This window comes from Phyllostomus discolor, chromosome 12, assembly GCF_004126475.2.
Source record: "Phyllostomus discolor isolate MPI-MPIP mPhyDis1 chromosome 12, mPhyDis1.pri.v3, whole genome shotgun sequence".
Classification (NCBI taxonomy): Eukaryota; Metazoa; Chordata; class Mammalia; order Chiroptera; family Phyllostomidae; genus Phyllostomus; species Phyllostomus discolor.
This window is the reverse complement of record NC_040914.2, coordinates 60011020-60034917: the sequence shown is the minus strand read 5'-3', so window position 1 is coordinate 60034917 and position 23898 is coordinate 60011020. Positions and strand designations below refer to the sequence as shown.

Here is a 23898-nt window from a genome sequence, read left to right as displayed (position 1 = left end):
CCCTCAGGGGATGTTAGGGCACTGAGTGTGTAAACATGTGAGCTGTACAACACCAAATAGCAACCAATTCATTTATAGTACTTAGATACACAAGATCAGCATGGTCTTTTAGATGTATTACTGTTTATAACAATTTAAACACACTCCTTACCATGCATGACTTCAAATATATAACAAACATTTTTATTCTGAGATACAGGATATGTTTATGAGTTATAAGACCTATATACAATGAAAGTCACACCTTCCTCATCAATCAAGTATATATATATGTTTTAAATGCAATGACCTTATTCAGACTTCAATTCATTTGAACTGACCATGTCAGTTTTTCAAACTCTTTAAAATAATGCCATTCTATTATGATAAAATACATTTTTGCAAAAATTCAGAAATGTAGTAACATTTAATGAATGTGACCATGAAAAATATTTGTAAGGAGGTACCAAATGACTTAGCACTTTTTTCCAGTCTTGTATTAAAAAAAAAAAAGTTGCATTCAATTTGACAGTGAGCCTATTTAAAAAGTATTCTCATACTAATTCATCTCAAAAGGTTCTATTAATAGTCCTTTTGGAAAATACCATATATAACCTGTAATTTGTTTTCATAATAATTAATGGAAGAAAATGTATTATCTGCACAGATGAACATTTTCTCTCTAAGACTAATCTTTTATCACCCAGCATTGTTTTTACAAAAGCATGCATTATAAAATACACATAAAAGCAAATATCTTAAACATGATTTTAAAACATTATCACCCTTGTAGCTGATTCATCACTGTCTCCAGTTTAATATGCTGTTACATATATGAAGAAGCTCCAGTATCCCTTTTCTGAATGACTTAAAAAAAAAAATCCCTGAATAAAACAGAAGCCAGCCTGTGACTTCTTTAGGCATTTCAGTAGAATATTATTATCTATGGAGAATATCTCCACAGAAACTCATGATTATGAAACAAAATCTCAAAAAGATTAGGGAAGATTAGAGTTAATGCCAATTAAAAACTTTTATGTTTAAAAAGGAAAGAAAAGGAGCTGATTATCAACATTTAAAAGGATACTGCAACTTTAACAACTGTAAACTTTGGTAGAAGGCTGTGGCAGACAGCTCTATGCTACTGGGTTTTTAGCTTGTAAATAATGCAAACGTATCAGCAGTTTTAAGATGCCATAGACCAAAAAAACACAAAAAACAAAAAACAAAACACACAAAAGAAAATGGGGGAAAACAAAACAAAAACCCAGAATGCCTAACTGAAGTGAAGCTGTATAACCAACACATCTAAAATCACAAAAAAAGAAAAATTAGAGAAACTGATTAGGGAAAAAAACCTGTGATAAAAATCGAAATTTCTTGACTTGTTTTTAAATGACATGAACTTTTAAATTAAAATGGAGGGGAAAAAGAGCTTTACAAGTATATAGTTTCAACTCACTAAAATAATGCCAACAAGGTAAGCTTGCATAGAAAAAAATTAAAATTATTACTGGCTACATGCATACAAAATTAGAAATGCAGGTATAATCATAGTGCAAAACCATGGCAGTTTGTGATGTCTTGTTACTGCCTAAGGTTAAGAAATAGACTGTAGTACCTCCAGTTATCACAGTTTCTGGTCTTTTAATCAATTATTTTTGCTGACTAGAAACAATGTATATGTAAAGATTGGGGAGCACATCTGTTGTGCTACTAATTAACGAAGTTTGAGGTCATCACCACCACCTAAACTGGAACCAGGACTAGGGTCTTGTTGTCTTCTTGCCTGAAATGACAAAAAATCATAGTGTGTGGTCAAAACATGTTTGAAAATCAAAGTGTTAGATAAACAAAAGACAATAGCACACAAGAAAAGTTTGCAACTAAAGTATTTTCAGCCAGTATCTCTCCACATGTAAGATGAAAAATAGCTATTTAAATTATGTATGAAATATTTGGCTAAAGTTTCATTAAAAAACAAACAAACGAATAGAAATCTCATATTCAAAGAACATTATTGAAATATGTACCATGTATAAAAGAACAATTAATCTATTGATACATTTACTGTTTTGGGACTAAAAGGTTTAACTTTAGCATATCATCCAATCACCTTAGAAGCAAACTTTCCCTTTTAGTAATAGCTGACATTTATGAGCACCAACTATACACTTGGCACAGTTTTAAGCACTTTTCCAATAATGAACTAATTTAATCCTTGCCAAGCATCCATAATATAGTTGCTATTATTTATCTATTTTACAGATGAAGAAAAATGGTTGAAAAAGACAGTGAACTTCATTTCTTACTTAATTCCTTCTCTGCCACCTGAGCTCGAACTAAAAATCTCCATGCCTCACAAAATAAAATGCAGCCCTGGCTGGTGTGGCTCAGTGGATTGAACATTGAACTGTAAACTGAAAGGTCACCAGTTCGATTTCCAGTTAGGGCACATGCCTGGGTTGTGGGCCAGGTCCCCATTTGGGTGAGTATGAGAGGCAACCGATTGCAGTTTCTCTCTCTCCTTCCCTTTCTCTCTCTCTAAAAAGAAATAAATAACATCTTAGGAAAAAAAGAAACAAAATCCAGAATCACTATGGATAAAGTATTGTCTCAAAAGCAAAAAGAGAAATGTAAAATTAGAGTCCTTGGTGCACCACACACTGATGTTTCTTTCCCTTCCCCTCTCTAAAAATAAAATTTAAAAAATATTTTAGTTATTTTTACAGAGGGGAAGGGAGGGAGAAAGGGAGAGAAACACTGATGTGTGAGAGAGACATCAATTGGTTGCCTCTTGCATGCCCTCAACTGTGGACCCAGCCCACAACCCAGGTGTGTACCCTGACTGGGAATCAAACTGGCCACCTTTCAGTTTGTAAGCCAAACTCAATCCACTGAGCCATACCAGTCAGGGCTTGATTTTAATTCTTAATATCTAAAACAGTGGTTAGAGCATTCTTGACCTTCAAAGAAACATCTCAACAAGTCACACTTGTACTGTAAGATCAAATTCAGTAAGAAGCTCCAGCTATGTCATCTCTTCTTAAGAGGGTTATGTTGTTTACATGGAAATGACACTGCTTTATTCACTTTAAATAAATCAAATAAAACCCACCACTACCTTCAGTAATCTTTCTCACAAATTTTTATATATTCCTCTAGCAGAACTTAACTATTTTTTATTAGTAAATTGTACAATGACTAAATTTTAGCACATTCCTTTTAATTAACTAGTCAGGTTAAAGTTATGCCACTTGCTTATAGGCTGAAAGAGCTATGGTATACATATGGATCAGGAAAACAATTTATGTTCCATACAGAATCAATGCTCAATGTAGTGTAGGGACAGATCAATTCTGCAAAATCAAAGATAATGACTTGAGTATCTGGTTTCGGTCAATGAAGGTGAGAAAAGGGGCTGAGCAATGAAGAAACACTGAGAAAAATCAATCCTAATCACATATTTATAAATCACTACAAATCTACCAAAGATACTTTGTGAAAATGGTATTTCAGCTTTTGTCTTGAGGTAAAAGTAATTTTCAGATTATTTTAATAATGGGATGGCTCCAAAAGAGTACAAAGAACAGTCAGTCATCAGCAGCTAAAGTTCTCCCTGGTCATGGCTATCTGTACACAGGTTGCCATGGGTTGGTTTGTTTCTATTTTTGGTAAATGCATAGAGAGTAAAGTTTTTTTGCTCTTTACTTGTGTTTTTAGTTTCTATTTACATTGTTAAGAAAGAATGAGGAAGACACTGTGAAGGACGGTCAAGAATAGGAAAATTAAAAGAGAAGTCCAGCCCTGGCTGGCGTAGCTCAGTGGATTGAGTGCGTGCTGCAAACCAAAGTGTCACAGGTTCGATTCTCAGTCAGGGCACATGCCTGGGTTGCAGGCCATGACCCCCAGCAACCGCACATTGATGTTTCTCTCTCTCTCTCTCTCCCCCCACCCCATTCCTTCTCTAAAAATAAATAAATAAAAATCTAAAAAAAAAAAAAAAAAAAAAGAGAAGTCTGACGGAGTATCAGTGAGAGCAGAAGAGGAAAGGATGAGACATCTGGCAGACTGGGAGGAAATTGAATGCTAGAAAGGAAGATGTATGGGCGCTCACATGAAGGAGACAAATACAGAAACATGTTTAGGTTCAGCGAAATAGCTTCCACAGGACTGAAATTCAACAAATGAATGAGCTGTCTCGAGAAGCAATGCTTTCTACCGCGGCAGTTTTCTAATGGAGGATGGATGTTTCAGGAGGAATTCTTTTGTGGGTAATAACCCTAACTGGATGATGGTGAAGAAACTCTGAACTCAATTATTCTAAAAGCACAAAGTCCATAATTTCTAGTTTCTTTCTCCCTAGTCAATACACATAGACCCTTGGTTCTAACTATTTATTAAGTTTTTCAGAACAGGGTTTTAATAGAAAGCAGATACCCATGAGCCTTTTTAGAATACAATTACATCTTTAATATTTATAAAGAATTAGTGTAGATTTTAGTACAGATCTCTTTCTACCAGTTGTTCCAGTTTTCTTTCTTTTAATATATGACCAAGAAACAAGGCAAATACAATTTCTAGGAGTCAACCATGGCATGAATTTAAAATGAAGAGATAGCCCTGGCTGGTGTGGCTCAGTTGGTTGGGCATCATCCTGCAAAGTGAAGATCGCTGGTTCAATTTTCCCCTGGGCTGCAGGTTTAGTTGCCAGTTGAGGCATGTATAAAAGACAATCGATCAATGTTTCTCTCACATCAATGTTTTTCTCTTTCTTTCTCTCTCCCTTCCCATCTAAAAAAAATGTCAAGAGACAAAAAGTCATCAGGTGTTAGGAGTTTTCCCTACTGGTCAGGGCTATGCAGAAGTAGCCAAGAGTAGCAACAACTAAAATTAAAAAGAGTAAAATTTCTTGGTTGACTTCCATTCTTTATTGTCAAGATCATCAAATTGGCATGAACATTTTTTTAAAGATTTTATTTTTAGAGAGAAGGGAAGGGAGGAAGAAAGAGAGGGAGAGAAACATTGATATGAGAAACATCAATCAGTTGCCTCTCGTAGGTGCTCTGACCTGGGACCAAACCTGCAACCTACACATGTGCCCTGACCAGGCATCGAGCCGGCAACCCTTCGTCTTGTGGAGTGATGCCCAACCAACTGAACTACACCAGTCAGGGTAGCATGAATATTCTTCATGACAGATTGCCGTGATAGTTAAAAATAGCCACAAATTATTGAATGTATACCATGTCCAGATACTTTCTAATGGTTTTACGTTTGACATTTGGCTAAAAGAACACAGATTTATACAATTTTAGAGCATCACAGTACTTCAGAGATCTGGTTCAACTCTCATTTTACAGATGATTAGACTGAGAGCCCAAGAAGGTTAAGTGATTCCATTAAGATTACACAGTTAGCTGGTGGCAGTGAGACCTCAGGAGAAGATGAACTTTTAACACCCAATTAGCATTACTGTTAATTAGCTTTCACTGCTATTTCTCCCCATTTCTAAGGATGGAGAAGAAAGCAAAAATTTTAGGTTCCAATATGAAAGGAAAGAATGTACTTTCCCCAGATTCATTATTAAAAAGGTAAAAAAAAAAAACCAAGTTGGCAGATAATTATAAATACCCATCAAATAAAGAGACTACAAAAGCCAGTCTAACAGGAATGTCAAAAATATAATTCTTATAAAAGTATATCACTTCACAAATACTTAAAATATAAAGTGGTATTTAAAAATAAAAGATAGGGAAAATAATCTACATTACTGGACTTGGATGGGGATGGCTCTACCACCTTAGCTATGTGATCTCAGACAAGCTCTTCATTCTTTCTCAGCCTCAGTTCCTCAAAATGAAGATACCCCTTGATCATTTAAGAGTCAAGTGTAAAGGAATATCGTTGTGTATCCAGTCATGTCATCATTTCTCACACGTGGCACATAATCAGTACTCATGCTATTGTCATTAACAACAAAGCTGCTTAGCACTTTCCAATTTATCTATATAAACTTCTCAAATGTTAGAAAAAATTGCATCCTGTAGTTAAGAGTAAGTTTTATAAACTAAAACATGGTTAAAACAAAATACATTTTAATAAAGTGTATGTTTCCTATGACAGACAGCAAATTAAGACTCTCTCCCGCTGTCTCTCTGGCTGTGAGAGAGAACAGACTTAGCATCCTCTTCCTCATCAATCCTCTCCTGACTCTCATCCTTAGCCTGAGTTCGTAGTTCCTATTCCTGGTTCACTCTCACCTAACGCCTTTAGCCGACGCACACCTCAGAAAGGCCCAGTATAGACAGATTCTTCAGTTAATTTGTCTTTACACAAATATGAGAGTTAACTGACTTGAAAACTGAAGGCTGTGGTTATTTAAAATAAATAAGGTTAGGATTTTTTCTTGGACCACACAGAATAGAAGGCTCCAAAAACATACAAAATACAAATACAAAAACCACATAAAGCCTTTCGCCTGTTTTTATTTCCAAATAGTTTCCACATAAAATTCTCCTATGATTTGTTGCATTGCATTAAAACTCTTTAAAGTAGAATAAGCAATAATTATTTACCCATTCTGTGACATTAAAGATAGCAATTTATTTGCTAACGCTTTATAACCTAACCCAATGGAACCATTTTCTAGATAATAATAGAGAAAATCTCCCTCAGCACTGTCACTTCACAGCTGAATTAAAAGCAAACAGTGCCCTATCACAGTTTTAGGTTAAGAGGCCAATCAAGGTGAGAAAGCTGCCTCTGGACAGAGTGAGTGTGTGCAAACTGCTCTCAAACTGATGATGGAAAGTATCTTTCCAATTTATCTATGCCCAAAATACTTTAGTCTGTCCCTTATTAACTTCAATCTCCCTTCAAAAACGTCAAAGGTAAGGCATTTGAATTATATATAGTTATAGAGCTATGTAACCCAAAGAGAGCTGCCATGGGTAACATGTCAACATTTTCAAATCATGGAAGAATTCTCAGGCAGAAAAGGCATCGGGGCTACTTCTATGTGGCAACAGACACCGAATGGGCAGGGCCTTTCTGAGGCGTGTGCTGGCTAAAGGCATTAGGTGAGAGTGAACCAGGACAATGAACTATGAACTCAGACTAAGAATGAGCAATGGAAAAGGATTAATGAGGAAGAAATTTAATTTTATAGAAGAAATTTAATTATTCTTTTTTAAAGTCTACTTTTTATTAAAATACAGAAAGAGTACACAAATCAAATATGTACCTTGAATTTTCGCTAAGTGAACATACCCATGTTGTAGCAACCAGATCAAGAAATATTACCAAAATTTGGGAAGTTCTCCTTGTACCTTTTCCCAGTCACTATTCACCCCCAGGTAATTACTATCATTACCTCCAAAGCACCAAGAAAAGCTCAAAACCCTTCATTGTTAAAAAATAAACAAGCAAACAAAACCAGAATTTTTTTTTTTAAATTTTAAAGATTTTTATTTATTTATAGAGAAGGAAGGGAGGGAGATAGAGAGAGAAACATCAATGTGTGGTTGCTGGGGGTCATGGCTTGCAACCCAGGCATGTGCCCTGACTGGGAATCGAACCTGCGACACTTTGGTTAGCAGCCCGCGCTCAATCCACTGAGCTACGCCAGCCAGGGCAACAAAACTAGAATTTAAGTGGCTTAGCAAAATACCATCTGAAGTCAGAATACACCCACCTTTACTGCCACTCCAGATATGTTGTGAGCAAAGGTGCACAGAATGAGGAGGTGAAGAAAACAGCTTGCACCGAGCCCCAATGTGAAATGTCAGATACTGAGCCAGGGAGCAACCCAGGAGGGTGTTAGCCCGTTTGACAGATGAAGCTCAAGAGAATAAGTGACTTTCCCAAAGTCACATGGCAATAAGTAGTGGTGGTAGGATCTGCCACCAGGGAAATCTATTACAAACCTCATGTTCATTCTTCTACATCAAAGGTTCTCAAGTTAAATGCTTTCAGCTACTGGGTTCCCCCAAAACACCACAGGGACTGGAGAGGGAGGCCAGAATAATCTCTACCCGCTTCACTCAGAGCCGTACCTCTACATCTATTTATATTGGGGTTCTGTGTGAAGTTTCAAGCAGAGAAAGGATTTCAGAGTTTAAATTTTTATTTATTTATTTAAAGATTTTATTTATTTATTTTTAGAGAGAAGGGAAGGGAGGGAGAAAGTGAGGAACGGAAATTTTGGTTGCCTCTCGCACACACGGGGACTGAAGCTGCAACCCAGGCCTGTGCCCTGACTGGAATCAAACAGGCAACCCTTCACTTTGTGGAACGATGCCCAGCCAACTGAGTCACACCCGTCAGGGCAGATTTTACATTTTTTAAAGCAACTTACATGCCAGAGAATACAGAACCCAAGTCCTAGAATCTTCTATTCTCATCATTCTGTGTTAACACTAAAAACAAATTTTATTTCTTTTCTAAATAGGTAATAGACACACATGACACAAAATTTAAAAGGTACAAAAGATAAACAGTGAAAAGTAATCACCCTCCCACATGGCCCCCAAATACCAGTTTCCCCTCCATAGTTTCCAATTCCAGCTTCTTAACAATTCCTACCAGAGAGGCTATGCACATTCAAACAAATATGTGTATGTATTCCTTTCAAAAATAACCACAGGGTAGTAAGATATTATACCCAGTGTTCTGTACCTTTTTGCATATCAATTTCTTTTTATATAACAAAGATTTAACAGTAACTTGGACAAGGTTACTAAAATAAAGTGTTTCTTCATTTCACTATGGTTTTTCATTTGCCAAATTAATGACAGCCTGCCATTACTGTGAAAAGTAAAGAAAGTGCCCGAGTACTAAAATATCTTTTTGCAGAAAAATCAGAAAAAGAGGCCCTGACTGGTGTGGTTGGTTGGATGTTGTTCCACAAAGCAAAAGGTCGCTGGTTGGACTCCTGGGCAGGGCACCTGCCTGGGTTGTAGGTTTGGTCCACTTTGGCGTGTGCATTGAAGGCAACTGGTCTGTGTTTCTCTCCCTCTCTTTCTCCCTCCCTTCCCCTCTCTAAAAATAAACAAATAAAATATTTTTTTAAAGAAGAAAAGAGCCCTGCTGGTGTGGCTCAGTGGATCGAGTGCCAGCATGAAAATGGAAAGGTTGCCTGTTTGACTCCCAGTCAGGGCACATGCCTGGTTTGGGGGTGGGGAGCTGGTGAGAGGCAACCAACCAATCCATGAATCTCTCCCACATCAGTGTTTCTCTCCCTCTCTCTCTCCTTCCCTTCCTCCCTCTCTAAAAATAAAATCTTTAATTTAAAAAAGGTCATTAATATTTTTTAAAAAGAAAAAAAAAGAAAAGAAAAAATTATGAAAAAGACAATATTAAACCCTACCAAGGATGATGGATTGAAACTTTCTAAATTTTATAGATGGTGAAATAAAAATATACCCGATGACCTTCCTAAGTGATTTCAGGTTAAAAGACACAGACAAAAGTCAAACCCCTTGGGCTGCTACCACTTGGAGTACTACTTCAACTTTCCACATACACCAAATGCTCATGAACACCACCATTACAAGTTTAGCATGGCAGGACCAGACGCCACAGAGGTTATCCAAACAGGTGTGGGACATCCCTAAGTCTCTGTGCTGCCAGGATCTCAAGCTTCCAAGGACCATCTACTGTTGGGTTACTGCCACCCACGGGTTACCACCGCTCCTTGGATCCAGTCTCTAGCCAGGCTATCAGGACCACCCACTGGAACCATTATATTATGTTCTGCCTCAGCTTTTCCAGGCAAAACAATTTCTAACCCCTTCTGGCAGATTTCATTTTTCAGCTTAATCATCTTTACGGGTGGTGTGGAAATTCATTTCCCAGTGCTAGCCTGTATTTGTGGAGACTTTTTGGTTAGAAAACTGGTTTAAGCCTTCACTCTTCTTTCCATTAACCAACTATTTGAAAGAAAGTGAGTCAATTTTTTTGAGATCTCAGTTTCTTCGACTATAATAAGAATGTTAAAATGAATGTAAGGTAACAATTTTTTATAGAATTGTGACTTAAGGCCTCTTACAGACGTTTAATTACAGGGAGAAAACATTTTTCTTTAACATTCTCCTTTTAGGAAAAAAGAGGTAAACTGCAAGAAAATAAGCTGAGCCCTGGCTGGTGTGGCTTAGTGGATTGAGGGCCGGCCTGCGAACTAAAGGGTCGCTGGTTCAATTCCCAGTCAGGGCACAGGCCTGGGTTGCGGGCCAGGTCCCCAGTAGGGGACGGCGCAAGAGGCAGCCACACATTGATGTTTCTCTCCTTCTCTCTCCATCCCCCTCTATCTAAAAAAATAAATAAATAAAATCTTAAAAGAAAAAAAAAAGCTGACATAAGGAATTTGTTACGGATTTTTTAAAAAGGGAAGCAAAAGTATAAATTGGTAGTTACTGACCAGTCACCGAGATTTAAATTACAGCATTGGGAATATAGTCAATACTACTGTAATAACTATGCATGGGGCAAGGTGGATACTTGAAATATTGGGGGGATCACTTTGCAAAGTATGTGACTGTCTAAACTGCTATGCTGTACACCTGAAACTAATACAGATTAATGCAAACTATAATTGAAAAAATATACTATAAAATAAAAAGGGAAGCAAAATATACACAAGCAAAATGTCAAAACACATGCATACCCTAATTCCCCTAAGTGACTGACAGCACAAGCTCTGGAGTCCAATTCCAGTCTAATTTTCTAGATGCTAGTTTTCTACAAGAACTGATGTTTCAAATTACTGACATAAAGAACTACAGGATCTTAAATCATTGAAGAAAATCTAACCATTTTTCTATGCTCCAGGTCATAATGCAAGGAAAGTGCCCTAATACATTTGAGAGAACTAAAAGGATGTTCTTGGCAATCAGGTAATTCAATTAACTGGAACTGTCACTGTGGTAGAGCTTTTAGTGCTAAAGTACTTTAGATCTACTATTTACTGCAGACATACATAGACCAAGCACCATACATACTAAAGCAACAAGTGCTTTACAAGTGTTTTCCTATTTAACTTTCACAACAATTTCTATGAGAAAACCAGCTCAAGAGAGACTGGCAAGTAATGGAGCAGGAACCTCAACCAGGCCCGTCTATGAAGCCCACACTCTCAAATCCCTGACATACACCCGACTGGAAACAATCTGTCTGTGCAATAAGTTATTTGACACCTCCATCAACAGACTATATTTTTGTTCATACACAAACATAAACACACACATATAAACTCACACACCAAAACATTTTTCCTCAAGTAACATTATAAATAAGAACACTCAAACTAACATTTTAGAAAGATAATTCAGTCTCAATCTAGAACTTTATTTAAAGCAAAATATATACAACTTCCTAAATAATCGTTCCATTAACTGTTAAATAGTTATGCTTCAAATACAATGTAGCCGAAGGACACTTTTTATAAAATAATTCTTACATTCATTTAAGGCCATGTTAGCTTGTCCCAGAAAGACAAACCGATCATGTCCTCTGAAATGACAAGATCTCTTACTCCTTCGCTCCCCAGCATATACTGTTCCTTCTACACAATGTTCTCTCTAGTTTGTCCAGTCAACAAACTCAAGTCATCCTTCAAACTCCCTGCAAGTGTTTCTCCTGTAAACCACCCAACAGAGGCAGCTGTGAGTGTTCCATCCTCCACAGTGCCACTCTTCCCCTTCTCCACTGTGTATGGCTGCTGCTAAAACAAGGCTGCAGTTATCTGTTTATACATCTCTTTTCCCTCAAGACCGAGAGCTGCTCAAGGACAGAAACCATGCATTTGCATCTGTCTATTTCCTCGTCCCTAATGCAGAGTCCAGCACAACACGGTTGGGTTCATTACTTAATAAACAACATAATTAATATAAACCAATTAATTAGAAACATGTTAAATCTCTCCAGAGACCACTAACATGCATTTTTCTACTTTAACCTATAGGCTATCCTGTAACTCTGACTTTCAGATAAGGAGGAAAGGAGCTTTTTTTGACCATTTCCATTTGACAACTCAACATTACACACTACCCGTCACAGCGCTTTGTATGTTGACTAAAAAATCCGGGTCCCCATCTCACTGGGGATCACAATAGAGTGGGGAAACCAGACACATTTATAATTGTTCCGACATACTGTCCAGTACATACAATAAAAGAAGTATGAAGTGCTCTGGAAACTACAAAGTGGAAGAGCTAATTATGATAAAGAAAACAGGAGAAGGGACTGACAGATAACATTTAAGCTGGGCCTTGATAAATGGACAGTACATTTATCAAGTACATTTATAAAAGTATACTCTTGGCCAGAGGACAAACAACATGAGCAAAAATGTTCAAAAGTATAACAAATGCATATTATACATTTAAAAACTTCCTACTATTACAGATAATGAGCATTCTGAAAGAAAATGTTGTGGGAAGTGCAATCACAAATATTGTAAAAGCCTCAAAGAAAACAAATGTATTGCATTATATTCTTCCTGTCTCTACTAAGCTAATTAAGTATTCTTCGGAACATCATCACAGCTGCCATCAGCGTATATGGATATTTACTGATTGACAAAGGGGAGTATCAATCATGAGACCAATTAATGTCTTTCTCACATATCATCAACGTTCCTCTCCCTCTGTCCCTTCATCTCTTTAAAAAAAAGGGGGGGGGGGTAGAGTTCACTATTTCATATACTAACCACTGAGTAGGCTTGAGTTTTTCCTTTATTCTAGAAAAATTATAATGTAGTAGAAAAAATACATGAAATAACATCAGTAATAGCCATTGACACCTAGTCAGTGCCACATACTCTAAAAGTGCTTTCATGTGTATTTACTCATTCAATCCTCACAATGACTGCATGAGGTAGGCATGATTTTTAGCCCTCTTTTACAGATGAGGAAACTTGGTCACAGAAAGATGAAATAACTTTCTGAGATGACAAAAGTAAATGGCAGATCCAGATTCAGACCTTGCAGTCTGGCTCTAGAGTCCGGTCTCTTAACCAGTCTTTGTGTGTATAGACACACACACACACACACACTCTCTCTCTAATATTAATTTAGATAACACTGTACACAAAATGTTGTGCATGCAAAATCCACACATTTCTTGTATTATGATACCGACTTAAATTTTTTTAATGTGGTAAAATACACATAACATCAAAATTACCATCTTAACCATTAAAAAGATATATTTATTTCTAGACAGAGAGGAAGGGTGACAGAAAGAGAGGGAGAGAAACATCAATGTGTGGTTGCCTCTCACATACCCCCGCGCTGGGGACCCAGCCCGCAACCCAGGCATGTGCCCTGACTGGAAATCGAACCAGTGACCCTTTGGTTCACAGGTCAGCAGTCAATCCACTGAGCCACACCAGCCAGGGACCAAAGAGTTTTAATAATGTTCTAAAAATACATATTCTATGATAATAAGGTATTTTTAAGCAAATAACCTGAAAAAAATAATTAGGAAACAATAAAATATTTGGATCAATGAATTAAGAGAAAATATATATCATGCTAAATGATTTTTATAAGGACTAATAAATGAAAAATTCATGTACAACCTTAAAATTAAGAGTAAGTTTCTTTATAGCAATTACATTTAATTAACACAAAGCCACAAAGTACAAATTTTAAAAAATGAAAGCCAAAATTAAACTTAAAACTATTAAACACATTATGAACAAACATCACACAATAAATCCTGAGAGTTTGGGGGAAAGTACTAACCAGTTACTGCCAGCAGCTGTGAAACTCTCACCTCCATTTCCTCCCGATGAGACCTGTCTCTATCTTCAAATTCACGTGTCCTTCTCCGAGCCTCTTCAAAGGCCTGTTGTGCTAATGCATCCTCCTGCTATCAGAAGAATACAAGAAATAGATATTTTAATTTTAATTTGTAATTTCAAAAAATCAAAATGGGGTGTTTTATTTTTGGAAGGAAATAACAGAATTTCTTAAACATCAAAACTATAAAAAGTTAATGTTAGAGCTACTTTAAAAAGAAAACTTCAGTATTTCTATGCTTTATGCCGCATCTTGGAAATAGTTCAATTATATTCTAACAACTAAAAACGTTCTTCGCTTTTCTTTCTGTACCTTATCCTATTCACCCCCATCCAAAAAGAAGAAAACAACATTGTGATCAAGTCAGTAAAACTTCCAGACAATAAAAAGTAAATGTAATTCGAAGGCATATTATCAAGAAAATAATACTTCTAACATATGACAAATCTGCACTGCACACGAGGAAATCCAGATACCTCAAACTGACTGTGTCTAAAAAGGCAACCAATTTAACCTTTCCCCTTCTTCAGTCTCAGTTGGTGGTACCACTCATTCAATTCCGCCAGAAACCAGAGCCACCTCTGAGTGTTCACTCTCCTGTCTCCACAGAGCCAACAACCAAGTCCTACATCCATCAGACCTCCTACATATTTTTGAAATTTTTAGTCTCCTTTTTATTCCTACAAATGTTTTCCTAATTCAGACTCCTTTGATCTCTTACCTAAATCACTGCAACCGTCTCCTAAAGCCTCTTCCTGCTTCCATATCCTGACCTCAAGACCCTCCAACTTAAAAAAGTTCCCCGACGACAGCATAGGATGTTCAACCTTTGCAGTCATGCCCTCCTTAATACTAGGGTTTTCTATGGTACAATTGGAGAAACTAAAAGATCAAAAACAATACCAAAAAAGTAATCAATATACACCTCCCTAGATTCACTGCAACAAGGGGTGACCAGGTAACTTAGTTCTTAATCAATGGGATAGAAGTATAAGTCAACCGAATAGGACTTCTAAAAAGTCATTTGAGGGACATTTCACTTTTCCTCCTTCATGAGAAATGATGCAATGCCCACAGATAGAGCAGTCAGTTTGCAACATAATAAGGATGTAGCTGCACAATGAACATAGTACAGCAAGAAGATAAAAGGACTAGAGGTCCTGATTATAATTAAGTATAATACTAGGTCTGGACCAGGTACTGTTGGAGGTCTTGTTCTGTGTGATAAACCTTCTGTCACTGAGTAGAGTTTATTCTTACAAGTTTCACTGACACAATGTCTGTAACTTAAAATTAAAAGATATATCAAATTTCCATTCTTATGATGCATTTACGAGCTTTACCTCTCAGGGCAAGGTATTTCATTTCTCTAAGCCTCCGGAATACTTCGCGAGATCATTGTGAAGGTTAAATGAGATAACCTATTTAAAAAGCGTTTAAGCACACTACCTGACAGCATTTAACAAGTTCTAGCTATTATTTTACAATCATGAATCTATAAAACTTACACATTTGACTAAACATAATTACACATACCTACTGTCTTCTCAGAAGGCACTATAGAAGCCAGAAGTACCTGCAAAAGAATGCCGTTCCCAAGTCCCAAGGGATTTCTATTATTTAGCTAGGTGTCAACTAGTACACATCTGCTAACAGGATGCGCTTTCTGTCCTGTGTATTCACTCGTTCACTTAACATTTATTCCACAAGTATTTACTGAGTCAGTACTGTGTCCAAGTCACCCTGCTAGATGTCATGGATGCAATGTGAGAGAACAAATGGTACTCTTCCTCACAATTTCTGGCCCAGTGAGGCAGGTGGACAATGAACAAATAATTACAAAAATCAATATGTAATTATCAGCTGTGATTTAGTCCAGTAGAGGGAAATTACTTGATGAAATGAGAGCATAAAACATGAGATGTGATCTAGTTCCCTAAGGAAATTATTAGCCACTAATGTGTAATTCTAGCAATGGTCACAGATTTTTATTCATTAAAAGAAAAAAAAAAGTACGATTATTAATAGTTGTAGTAAAATAAGAGAGATTTGGTAGCCCTCTACTTTCTAATTCCACCTTTTATCTTGGTTTCTTCTAGTGATCTGTGAAACGTATGTGCAGTAAACAGTTTGCACTTTAATAAACTGTTAAATCTGAAGGATGTTCCTTGATTACCAGTGTTATTCTGAGCCTTTCTTCTTGGAACCTGAAGTAACACTTCCCTTTCAAGGACAAACAAAAGGCACTTGCTGATAAAACTACACTCTTACCCAATAAAAATATGCTCAGATGGCCTTGAACAACTAACTCTACTAGTCTCAAGTGGTAGTGGGAGAAGTTTTCAACACTCCACTGTCCACCAGCTACTTGTTCTGTATTAGTCTGTTACTCCATGGTCTATACTGCAACCTGTACAAAGTAGTCAGGTGGGGACATCACAAAAGGCGGCTGGGTGAATTTGAAACCTATGTGGGAAATAAAAGTCCTCAGTGCTTGCATACAGCATATATAGAATGTTCTGACCATGCCTTTTTTTAAAAACTGAAATGCATTATACAATAAGGTTTTGTTTTTTAGATTTTATTTATTTATTTTTAGAGAGAGAAAGGAGGGAGAAAGAGAGAGAGAGAAACATCAAAGTGCGGTTGCTGGGGGCTGTGGCCTGCAACCCAAGCATGTGCCCTGACTGGGAATCAAACCTGCGTATGCTTTGGTTCGCAGCCTGCACTCAATCCACTGAGCTATGCCAGCCAGCCGCCCCCCCCCTTTTAAGATTTTATTTGTTTATTTTTAGAGAGAGGAAGGGAGGGAGAAAAAGAGGGAGAGAAACATCAATGTGTGAGGGAAACATTGATCGGTTGCCTCTTGATTGAACGTCCCCAACTGGGGATTCGGCCCACCCAGCATGTGCCCTGACTGGGAATTGAACTGGTAACCTTTTGGTTCACAAGCCAGTGCTCAATCCACTGAGCCACACCAGCCAGGGCAAGACTATTCTGACCATTCTTGCTGCAGTAATACTGCTTTTTTTGTATTGCATAAATCTATAATTATATTTATTTTACAGTTTGGTAATAATTATCTTTCTGCAGCAGTGAATTTTAAAAATGGAAGTGCATTTTTAATGAAAAATTAAGAATCAAATTCATTTTCAAGAATGTTGAATGTGTAATTTTCACAAAATGATGACATGTAATAAGCTCTGGACCAAAATTATGACTGATTCACATCTCCTGGAGACCAAAAGAAATCTGCTGAAGAAGCATCAACATACACTTCAAAGGCGACAATTTAACATGTGCTGCTACAAACGATGCATTTAACATGGCCCTGTAGAATTTAACTTTTTTTTTTTTTTACAGATTTTATTTATTTATTTTTAGAGAGAGGAAGTGAGGGAGAAAGAGAGGAAGAGAAACATCAACGTGTGGTTGCCTCTCACACACCCCCAACTGGGGACCTGGCCTGCAACCCAGGTACATGCCCTGCCTGGGAATCGAACCAGTGACCTTTTGGTCTGCAGGCTGGCACTCAGCCCACTGAGCCACACAAACCAGGGCAAATTTAACTTCTTTTAAAGATAATGGCTCTTCTAAATTAATTTTACTCACATTCTCAAGCACATACAAAAAGCAACGCTGTTTATATATTAACTTCAGTAACAGAAAAAATTTACCAAAAAAATGAAGGACATCAGTTTTACATCAGTGTCATCAAGTACTTCAAATATAAAACCTGTAAATTCCAACAGTAGTTCAATTTTTCTAACCTGGTCATAGAATCAAAATACAGGCATGCCTCATTAATTCTGCTTCACTTTATTGTATTTTTTATAAATTGAAGGTTTGTGGCAGCCCTGTCACAAAAGATTACAACTCACTAAAGTCTCAGATAATGGTTAGCATTTTTTAAGCAATAAAATATTTTATTTTAATTTTTATTTATTTACTTTTAGAGAGAGGGGATCGGAGGCAGAAAGAGAGGGAGAAACATCAATTGTGAGAGGAACGTGGATTGGTTTCCTCTCACATGTCCCCAACTGGGGAGCTGACCTGCCACCAGGCATGTGCCCTGACTGGAAATCAAACCAGCAACCTTTAGGGTCACAGGCTGGCACTCAATCCACTGAGCCATACCAGCCAGGGCCTTTTTAAACAATCAAGTTTAAAATTAAGCTATTTATAATGTTCTTTAGACATAATACTATTGCACAGTGAAGTACTAGAGTATAGTGTAAACATAACTTTTATATGCACTAGGAATTTAAAAACTGGTGTGACTTGCTTTATTCTAGTAGTTGCTTTATTGCAGTGGCCTGGAACCAAACCTGCAATATCTTTAAGGTATGCCTGTAAAACTTTGGAAAGGTCATTATATTAAAAGTAAAACATCTTTCTGTGACTGCCAAAGTAAATTAATTAAGAGAGTATTACAATGACGATAAGGTTATTGGCTTTTATAGTGGCAACACAAATACAAATGCTGGCAGAGCATACATTTGGTAAAAAAAAAATCATTCTCAGTGAATTTTAAAACCTATGAAATAAAAATTTAGTAGGATATGTGGTACACACATAATTCATAAGTGTTATCCAACTCAGAAGTTATAGTTGTATAAATTACAAATATAAATATTCATGTACCCACAGTTAAAGTAACCAAATTATAAAATTTCTGTGACATTAATGCTGAATACTATGAAATCAACCTAGTTTCTATATTGACAATGACTTTTCTTTTTAAAGATTTTTAAAAAGATTTTTATTTATTTATTTTTAGAGAGGGAAGGGAGAGAGAGAGAAAGAGAAAAACATCAATGTGCGGTTGCTGGGGGCCGTAGCCTGCAACCTAGGCATGTGCCCTGACTGGGAATTGAACCTGTGATGCTTTGGTTTGCAGCCTGTGTTCAATCCACTGAGCTAGGCCAGTCAGGGCTACAATGACTTTTCTTTTGTAAATTATTTCACATTGTTCAAAGTTAGTTGGGCCCTGGCTGATGTGGTTCAGTGGATTCAATGCCAGCCTGCAAACCGCTGGTTCCACTCTCAGGCAGGGCACATGCCTCGGCTGCAGGCCAGGTCCCTAGTTGGGGGTGTAAGACAGGCAACCACACACTGATGTTTCTCTCCCTCTCTTTCTCCCCCCCCTTTCCTTGTCTCTAAAAAATAAATAAATAAAATGTAAAAACAAAACAAAAAAATACTCGGAATACTTGGAATACTCTGATTCAAGTATTAAATGGTGAAGTGCCAAAATTTTCAGTTTTTCAAGTTTTTAGATAATTGTAATTATTGAAAACTATCCCCATAGGTTACAGAAAATAAGTTAAAAGATGAAAATATAATCAGTAAATGTGATTTACTGTATTTTTTAGTTTATATCATTGTACTCAGAAATATCTTCATCTGTGGGAAACTTTTAAAATATTTTATTGAAGTGTATTATTTAGTCATACTTTGCATAACATAGGGGATATGGTTCTGAGAATCATGTTGGGCTGTTTTGTTGTATGAACATTATAGAGTGGTACATTTACACAAATCTGGATGGTGTAGGTTACTACACACCTAGGCTACATGGAATAGCCCACTCCTCCTGGACTACAAACCTATATATCATGTTACTGTACTGAATACTGTACAACTGTAATACAACAGTAAGTATTGTGTATCTAAACATAGAAAAGGTACGGTAAAAATGCCCTATAAAAAACAAAAATGGTACACGTGTATACGGCACTTACTGTAAGTGGAGCCTGCAGGACTGGAAGTTGCTCTGGGTGAGTCAGTGAGTGAGGGGTGAGTGAATGTGAAGGCCTAGGCCATTACCGTACACTACTGTAGGCTTTATAAACACTGTACACTTACGTGCACTAAATTTATAAAAGTGTTTTTCTTTTTTCAGTTATAAATTAAACTTAGCTTATTGTAACATTTTTACTTTGTAAATTTTTTTATTAATAACACATCTTAAAACACAAACATGTACAGTTATACAAAACTATTTTCTTTATATCCTCATTCTATAAGCTTTTTTCATTTTACATTTATTTATTTTTTACTTACTAAACTTCTCCTTGTTAAAAACTATGGCATAAACACACACACTGTAATGCCTAGCCCTAACACAGGGTTAGGATTATCAACGACAGCCTTCTACCTTCCTATCTCATCCCACTGGAAGGTCTTCAGGGGCAATAACTTGCTTGGAGCTGTTATCTCCTATGATACCAGTATCTCCTTCTGGTAAATCTCCTGAAGGATGAGCCTAAGGCTCCTCTTGAGCAAATGCTGCTCTTTTCGGAAACCTGTCCATAGTAGTTTGCTAGAGTTCCCCACACCCCCCATCATAGATTTGCTTGTAGGCAGATGATAATGAACTAGGAACACTCCTTTCTATTAAAGAAAACCTTTCCATGTTGGGGTCCACGTTTCCAAACTTTTAAAAAAAAGATTTTATTTTCACAGAGAGGGGAAAGGAAGGAGAAAGAGGGAAAGAAACATCAATGTGTGGTTGCCTCTCACACACCCCCAACTGGGGACCTGGCCTGCAACCCAGGCATGTGCCCTACTTCGGTTGACGGGCCGGCGACCTCCTGGTTCACAGGCCAGCACTCAATCCATTGAGCCACACCAGTCAGGGGCACACAATTTAATTTTTTTAATGGAATTGTATCTTCTGTTTATATCTTAGCTTACCCGGTACCTCAGTATCTGTTAGAGACTTTTGTCCTTATATGGCAGAGACAGAATTATTAAGATCTCTTAACACGAGGGCTCTTCATGACTTTAACCTTAAATTACTCCCATAAAGTCCCTATCTCCAAATACAGTCACATTGGGTGTTGGAGCTTCAAGGTATGAGTTTTGGGGGAACACTACATGCAGTCTGTAACAGCTGTAAGTGGTGGGGCCAGGATTCACAATTACATGACTATGAAGCCCCTTCCCTTAATTTCTATATTCACTGCCTCTTTACATATGATTTTGGAATGGGGAAAGCCACAGAGAAATTCTGACTGCTGACTGGATGGTTGGGATTCCCTGCTTTGAAACTTTTAAATTATGTAAAACCTATTATTACAGTGATAAAGCTCCATTTGTGCACTGGGGCAACAAGGCTTAAAAAATTCTAAGTATGGAAAATGTTGTAGGTTAAACTAATTTTTTACCTATCATTCTAATAAAATATTTCAGTTTTAGAAGTCAACTTAATCAGAAACTTTCCTGACTGTAAGTTCAACCTGTTGCATCACTGTTTTTTATTTGTTTAGTGACTTGCCTGGACTAATTCTGTACTGTAGAATCTTGTTTCCCCAGCAGCATGCAGCTTCTGATGTCACCGCTTAGTATTTTTTTTAAGCCTTGCTTTCTGAGGGTTGCCCCTGGTCAGCCAATGACTGGTCAGAGGTTTTGCTTAAACACTTGGAGCCACTAGACTTCCATCCTTTGTCATTGGATCTGTGTGTGGCTTGGGGGAATCTTGTCAAGGTGCAGGGAACTTATCAGTCTACCTTTATTTAGCCAGGAATTACCATCTTGCAAAGACCCTCTTTGTTCTCTCCTGAACACGTGTGGCTTTGTGCATGCACACAACCTTCTAGACCTTGAGGGGTGAGTATCATCTTAGGAGGACCCACTTTAGCTATCTCTTTCCCTAGATCTCCCTGATAAATTTCTGGCTAGTCTGCCATTTTGCTGCTTCCTGCAACACTAGCTTTCCTGGATTGCTTGCCAGAGACCTCTACTGTTCTTGAGAACATCCCCGGGCGTGAATTTCTCCAAGCACTGTTCTAAACAAAGTCAGCTCCTCCTCATAACAGAAGAGGGCTGCTGGCCCTCATGGCTTGCCCTGCCTGCCAAGGGTAGAACTCGAGGGACCAGGGAGTTGAGGGAGAAGATGGGAGCAGCTTTTGACTAAAACGACAGACTACTACTGTTGTTACTGAAATTCAGTAGCTGCTGCTTCTCCTTTCTTTTTTTTTTTTTTTAAGATTTTATTTATTTATCTTTAGAGAGGGCAAGGGAGAGAGAAAGAGAGAGAAATATCAATGTGTGGTTGCCTCTCACATGGCCCCCACTGAGGACCTGGCCCGCAACCCAGGCATGTGCGCTGACTGGGAATCAAACCAGTGACCCTTTGGCTTGCAGTCTGTGCTCAATCCACGGAGCTACCCCAGCCAGGCAGCTTCTTTTGAATAAATGCCTCTCGACTGATGTCCTTTGGTTAATGTCCAGAGACCTTAAATGGCTTGTGTGTTATTATTATTATTATTTTTTTTACAACTTTGTCCAGATTAATTATTGCTTTTGGGGGAGAGGATTTGCCAAGCTCCTCACTCTGCCATTTCAAAAGTACTGCTCCTACATTTTATTTTGAACTGTTTTTTTTCTTTTTTATAATGCTCTAAAGATCTAGAACAAATATTAAACAGAACCATTTACTGAACTTTGAAGTGGCCTACTGAGCAGATAAAGGTAATCAAATGAAATTTAGAACCACTGAGGAAAAAAACTTACCTAAAACCAGGACCAGAATCTGGGTTTCGACATCTTTAGAATTCTCCGACATAACTTGCACACGAGACTTTTTATACTTACTGTTAAAGACTGGGGAAAACAGATCCCTAGGCAAAGGCAGTATTAGGGATAAACAGAGGGACCACACTCTTAAGCCTGAAGTCGCCCTACCTGGGCTCGTTCCTCATCAAATTCCAGGCAGCCCATACCATCCAGTCTCTGGAGATCAATCCAGCCTTTCCAGATAACACAAACTCCATTCAGAATCATGGGAGCCTTCAAATACACCTAAGACACAGAAAAGAAGGATGAAAACCAATAAGCCATCAGACACATGAAAAACAAAGGACAAAGTTATTTATGAAAACTGTGGTTTTCTTAGGAAATAAAAAAATAAATAAAATGATTATAAAATTAAGAATTACAGGAAAGTATATAAACTACAGCCTCTGACCATAATCTATAAATTAAATTAACCTGGTTTGCCAGGATTTTATTTCTAGTTACAATTCTTTCAGGTTATTTTTTAAAAAGAAGTTTTACAGATTTTGTAAAAACTACAGTAAGATAACTTGAAGAAGGCATCATTGCTCTTCCAGTTGAAGCTAGGAAAATCAGGTATTTTGATTTTTGAATCTCGAGTAAAAAGATATAAAGATGGAGAACAGCTGTAATTCACTAGTCCCTGAAAAAAGCACGCAGTGCTTCCCTGCTTGGATCCCTAAAGCACCCAGGGTCAAGCTCTTTTACACACTTCCCTTCAGTTTTATAAGCAGCCTCATAGTTTCCTGATAAGCAATGCCCCTTGCTTGCTTTATTTATTTTTATTTGAATTTATTGGGGCAACATTGGTTAATAAAACTGTAAGGTTTCAGGTGTATAATTCTATAATATATCATCTGTATATTGTATTGTGTGTTTACCATCTCAAGTCAAGTAATGATGCTTTCCTTTTAAACTTAAATTAGCCAGAGCTGATTTCTCCTGCTTCTAACCAAACAACCTGAACTGATGTAACATTTATTTATTTACCATTCTTTTTCAAGTCAATAAATAACCCTAGAGCAAAAGTCACTTTAGGTATGATGACCAAATTTAGATCGCTTCTACTTTCAGTCACCAAATTCTCATATTTCCTGAAACTATCATTATTCTCAAGAGCAATTAAGGACCCATCAAGAAAGAAAAGGTTCTAATGCTATAACCTTGAGGTGAAGATTTTACTGTGATGCAGTAAAAAATATTAAGAAAAAATTAGTACAGTGCCTACAATCTCCCCAACCATAATACCATACTATTCTATGAGTTACTTTAAAACTTTCTATTTTAGGTTACAAACACATTATTTTAGGTCTTTGATACCTCATTTATCATGGGCTTCTAAACAAAAGTCAGCACAGATTTTAAAAAATTTTGTGGGTTTTTTTTTCACTTTTTAAAAAAAGATTTTATTTATTTATTTTTAGAGAGAGGAGAAGTGAAGGAGAAAGAGAGGGAGAGAAACACTAATGTGTGGTTGCCTCTCACACGCCCCCAACAGAGGAACTGATCCACAACCCAGGCATGTGCCCTGACTGGGAATCGAACCAGTGAC

At 37.2% G+C, this 23898-nt stretch overlaps 1 protein-coding gene across 4 annotated transcripts in view; it reads right to left on the bottom strand.

Annotated features, from left to right (window-relative positions):
• Window positions 1-120: 120 nt before the first annotated feature.
• The window catches only part of CBFB (core-binding factor subunit beta), a 55772-nt gene continuing 31994 nt past the window's right edge, over window positions 121-23898 (bottom strand). For 2 of the 4 annotated variants that reach the window (XM_028534739.2, XM_028534736.2), the window contains 3 exons: window positions 22476-22592; window positions 13759-13854; window positions 162-1768 (listed from right to left, as the gene is read on the bottom strand). In XM_028534739.2, coding sequence (XP_028390540.1) covers window positions 1700-1768; window positions 13759-13854; window positions 22476-22592 — 282 coding nt within the window. In that variant the 3' untranslated portion in view covers window positions 162-1699. Of the gene's footprint in view, window positions 1769-13727; window positions 13855-22475; window positions 22593-23898 lie in introns of all 4 variants that reach the window. The other 2 variants (XM_028534737.2, XM_028534738.2) reach the window with 2 other exon arrangements.